This window comes from Danaus plexippus (assembly GCF_018135715.1).
Source record: "Danaus plexippus chromosome 13 unlocalized genomic scaffold, MEX_DaPlex mxdp_15, whole genome shotgun sequence".
NCBI lineage: Eukaryota > Metazoa > Arthropoda > Insecta > Lepidoptera > Nymphalidae > Danaus > Danaus plexippus.
In genome coordinates this window covers 6,518,364-6,523,292 of record NW_026869849.1, presented here as the reverse complement: position 1 = coordinate 6,523,292, position 4,929 = coordinate 6,518,364, and the positions used below count along the sequence as shown (strand labels likewise).

Genomic DNA, 4,929 nt, shown 5'->3' with positions numbered 1-4,929 from the left:
ATGCCGCGAAAGCGTAAGTCTAATCTTTCCCAAAGCTCTAATAAAGCTCGAACTATGAAAGTAGCTAGACTTAACGAGACGTTTCCACAAGCCGAACTGCGAAGGCTTAAACAAGCAGAGCGTGAGGCAGCTCAAAGAGCTGCTGAGACACCAGAGCAGTCCCAAGATAGACGTCGACAGCATGCTGAGTATCTAGCATCTCAACGGGCTGCAGAGACACCCGAACAGTCTCAAGCTCGATGTCAACAGAACGCTGAATATCTGGCATCTCTACGGGCTTCTGAGACACCCGAACAGTCCCAGGATCGACGTCGACAGCATGCTGAGTATCTAGCATCTCAACGGGCTGCGGAGACACCCGAAGTCCACGCGAACGAAGTCGCGGGCAAAAGCTAGTATTAAATATTTAGAAAATTTTTTCAAATAAAACATTATAACATAATTAATGCAGTAGCGTACCCATGTTCTGATTCATCTATAATTATTTATCGGCTTAGACAAACAACTTGTGAGATATGAACTGCCAATAATGTGACAAGATATTAAGGTGCAGTCATAATTTTTTTTTTGGAAAAAACGAATAAAAATAATCGCTGATTATAATTTTTTTTTAACATAAGGTTTCTATAGTTTTCTTTAAATAATTTTTATTAAAACGTACTTATATTCATAAAAAAATCTTAAATTTTAAATAACTCCAATTTTTTTCACGTTATTAAACGTACTAATAAAAAAAATCGTCGCCGAAGGTGTAACCATTTAGTCATAAAATTAAACATTAAAAACTTTTTGGACTTATATGTTTCGATAAACTGTTTGGTGGTGATTTCAGTTTATCTTTTAAAACTAGTTATCGCATACTCGCAGTTTGAAGTAATTCGTATTATGCGAAATCTCTTCACAAGAATTCAGTATCGTTATCCACTTTATCCAAGCTGATGGTAATTTTAATTTAACACACATACAACCTTCTTGGATTTTAAATAAAGAAATAGCATATTACATTCGTAAATTTATTTATTTAAAAATAAAAGAATATAAAAATGGTCCTGTTCTCTTAATTATGTCATTGAACATCAAACTTAACTTTTAGTAATACTTTATAATAAGAGTAATATAATTATTTTTCTTTGCAATCGGCTTTACAAACACGATAAAAAATAAAGAAACTTATTAATTAAGTAAATAATTTCATTTAAGAAAATGTATTAATTATATTTTGTTAGCAATTTCTTTCAATCAATTAAACGTTGTTCCCTTGTCTTAGTAACAATTTTTTTCGTTTAACCTGTTCATCATTCGCTACAGCACCCGTAGTATGAAGTTCTGAAAGAATAGAAAACAAATAGAGGAAATAATTGTAGCGATTTATGACATGCTATAAAGAACTTTAAATAAGATAAATTGACTTGTCTACAATATTTTTATACTTTAACAAGCTACTCTTTAAGAACGAACCATTTACGAGAGTGAGGTCGGGCTTTTTTTCATGATTTCAAAGATATTTATCGAATAAAGCAAATTTCATTAGGCTAAAATAGAACTTCCCATTGTACTTTAATTAGTAAAGTCTAAACTAAAAAAATATATGTATTTAACCACAAAAATACTAGATATTGCACTCGAAGTTTCTTATGAAATTATCATTGGGAATTAAATTTATTTCTATGTTTTATTCAAATTTCTTTAATTTTTATTTTCAGTTAATTTAATAACAAATATTGTAATCTATATATCAATCTGACATTATTCCATACACTAAAATAAAGTCTTACAACTCAAGGCGTATCAGGTTATTTGATCGAGAGTTAATACTCTTGTAAATTATATTATTATCTAAATTGATCCTATTGTCGTCCATTATTGTTGTATTCGGGCTTAACAATTGTAACTATTTAAGTAACAAATCAATATCTATCTAATACCATATGGAAATAATTTTCCATTGTAATAGTAAATATATAAGAGGGTGGGAATGTTTGGTCATTGTAATTGATAATTATACATTAGATTAATTTCATTTAAGATAAGGATTTAAAAATATAAATGTCTAATAATAAATAAAAAATGGTATAACTCACTAACCTGATCATCACTATGCAATAAAAACAGTTACGACTGTATTTAAAATAATTATTTTGTATCAAATTGTCCACAGACTAGTACATAATAGAATATTATGGTTATATCCTAGTATAAGATAGAATATTACGCTTTTCTTCTACACCACATAAACTTAATTAAAGCATTGAATGTTATTGAAATAAGAGAAATAAGAGAAATACGAAATAAGAGAAATACGAAAGACCACCTGATTGGTCATGAGCGATTTCTTCCATGTTACCTTATGAGTAAAGCACATATAGATTATGAATGTGGAATAAGATAAAACTAGCATTATTATTATTATTTTTATGCTTAAGGCAACCGTGCAGACTGCCTACCTGATGGAGGTAGTGGCTTCGCCCATGGACATTCACAACACAGTTTTGCGGATGCACTGCACCCCTGATTAGGGAAGAGGGTGAGGAAAAAGTGGGAAAAGGGAAAGAGCAACCGGCTCTCTCACTCATCGGACCAAACGCTGCCATTAAAGACTACTTCACGCCGATATTGTGTCAGAGGGTGGTACTTCCCCGGAAGAGCCAGACCATGTTCGAACTTCAGTAACTTGACTACAGCTAGGCTCTAACAATTACAAAACAATTTCAAGAAAATTTAATCGATATTTTAGATTTTAATAAGGAACACAATATTATTAAAAAATTTTATTAATTACATTTATTAATTGATTATGATTAAGGGCTTAAAATGAAAAAAAATACAAATGCGTAGTTAATGTTATCAATGTAAAACTTTACTTGTAATATAAATACAACTTAATTAATACTACTTTAAGTTATAAATTTTAAATTAATGTTTTTTGAAACGTTGCGATAGAGGCAGGGGCAACAAAAAATCTAAATAAGACTAGTCTCCTCCTTTTGTACTGTGACTCTCCAATTAAATAATTATTATGTGCTTATATTGTTTTCTATGAGATTTTATTCACGAAATAAAAACATTTTATTATTTTATAATAAAAATTGTATATTGAACTAAATATTTGCGTGCGATTTTATGAATTGAATAAGTAAAGAGTCTACAGGTAGTTGTTATTTATATATGTACATTAAGTTATGTTATCAGATAGTCTTGGACATTGTGCCGGGTGATTGATTCCGTATTATGCTGTAAGTAAATCCCTCAAGACGTAGACGATTTACGGTAAGCAAAATTTTACTGCAAACTATGATGATTTATGCGAATTGATTTACTTATTTAAGATGATATATTTATTAAATAACTTTATATTTAATATGTTTACGATATAAAATATCAAATGAATTTTAAACTTAAATGAAGTAAATTTCAACCATATTAATTAATTAAACAATTCATGTAAGTATGACAAAACGAATATAAGTCAGTACACCTAATATAAGTTTTTGACTCAATAAAATTTATCTTCAATTAAATGACAAACTGAAACAATTCTTTGTCGTAACAAAATGTGTTACTAAATTATGTTTTAAACTAAAATGATGTCATCTACAGTGCGATTATAACATTGTATAGTTCTGTTAAGAAAACGATAGTCTCAAACTAAGTTATGGGCAATTCGTGTGTAATAGATAGTAATAAATAGGATTTAAAACTTTATTGCGCTTGCATTGAAGTTTAATTTTGTTCGACTTATTCGGTAAGATTATAATAATAAATTCTAATAAACTAGCTACTGTTTGAACATAAAATATCTCTGCACAAAACTCTCAAATACTTAAACTCATGTATTATCTAAAAAAAAATGCATGTATTTGCTTAGAATTGCGAATAACTTTCAATATTTTGTTAAGTAGCTGTTGGATTTTTTTTTAAATAAAGGTTGGCAGTTCGCAAGACTTTAATCTATTAATAAAAAAAGGTGGGTTATATTTACAAAGGCGTGTAATCTGTATATAAATTGAATCTAATATTATAAGCCGATTAAAAATAGTAAAACTAATTTTTATGAGACTTGTGACGATAAAAACTACTTACCACATTTATAATATATTTTGATAACCTTGTACCAATTAATATTAATGAAATTTTAAATTATTGGATGAATAAATTGAAAATGCTAAAGTTTGTCATCAATCTCTGAAAAAAATGCTTAAATTCCCAATTTTAATAATCGCGACTTTTCACCACATGCCGTAACTTTTTAGAACCCTCCATCACTAGAAAAATTTTAACCGAAATTTTAAATTTCCATTTTTAAATATTTTGTAAAGCAATTCAGTGAGAGTCATCACGCCACTTACTCATTAAATTAATTACATGTTAATGTTAGAAGGAATTTCGTTTTGGTTAATTACATTTTTTTGGTTACCATTTATAAAAAACCGTAACGTTTTAATTTATCTCTATAAAAAAATTTCTATTTCTTTATATAACGCAATTAAGTGAAGTTTGTATTTTGTTAAGAACAATTATAAAATAAATGACGTTTGAGTTAGTGGGACTTTAAAAAAAACAATTATAAAGGTTTTTTATTCAAAGTCATTTGTTTCTCAAAAAATCTTGTATCTTCAGAATAAATATCTAGAAAAATCTATTCTTCACCAGCATTGCTCGGTATCCAAAAATAAAAAGTAAAAAAGAGTCTTATAAATGTACAACAAACATTTTAAAAATTCCTTTGTGACAACTTTGTGGTAACTCCCCACCGAGTTCTTTAGAAACCTGAAGTATAATTTAACGGTTTCTCTTTTAAAAAAACATTGTTTTGTTTTTTTTTCTGGTATTGTCAAAAATAAATCATTTCGTCTTTATCATTTCTAAGTAAACTTCATCGTACGTATATAACCGTAAAAAAAATAAGTAGAATCTTCTTTTTATTACTGG

General features: G+C 28.4%; 1 protein-coding gene across 1 annotated transcript; it reads left to right on the top strand.

Moving 5' to 3' along the window:
- Nucleotides 1-396, top strand: LOC116770104 (uncharacterized protein C05D11.13-like). The gene has a single exon (XM_061527753.1). The coding sequence runs from the start codon at nt 1-3 to the stop codon at nt 394-396; it is 396 nt and encodes a 131-aa protein (XP_061383737.1).
- Nucleotides 397-4,929: the final 4,533 nt, after the last annotated feature.

Coding starts and splice junctions, on each gene's coding strand:
- LOC116770104 (XM_061527753.1), top strand. CDS start 1: ATGCCGCGAAAGCGTAAGTCTAATCTTTCCCAAAGCTCTAATAAAGCT.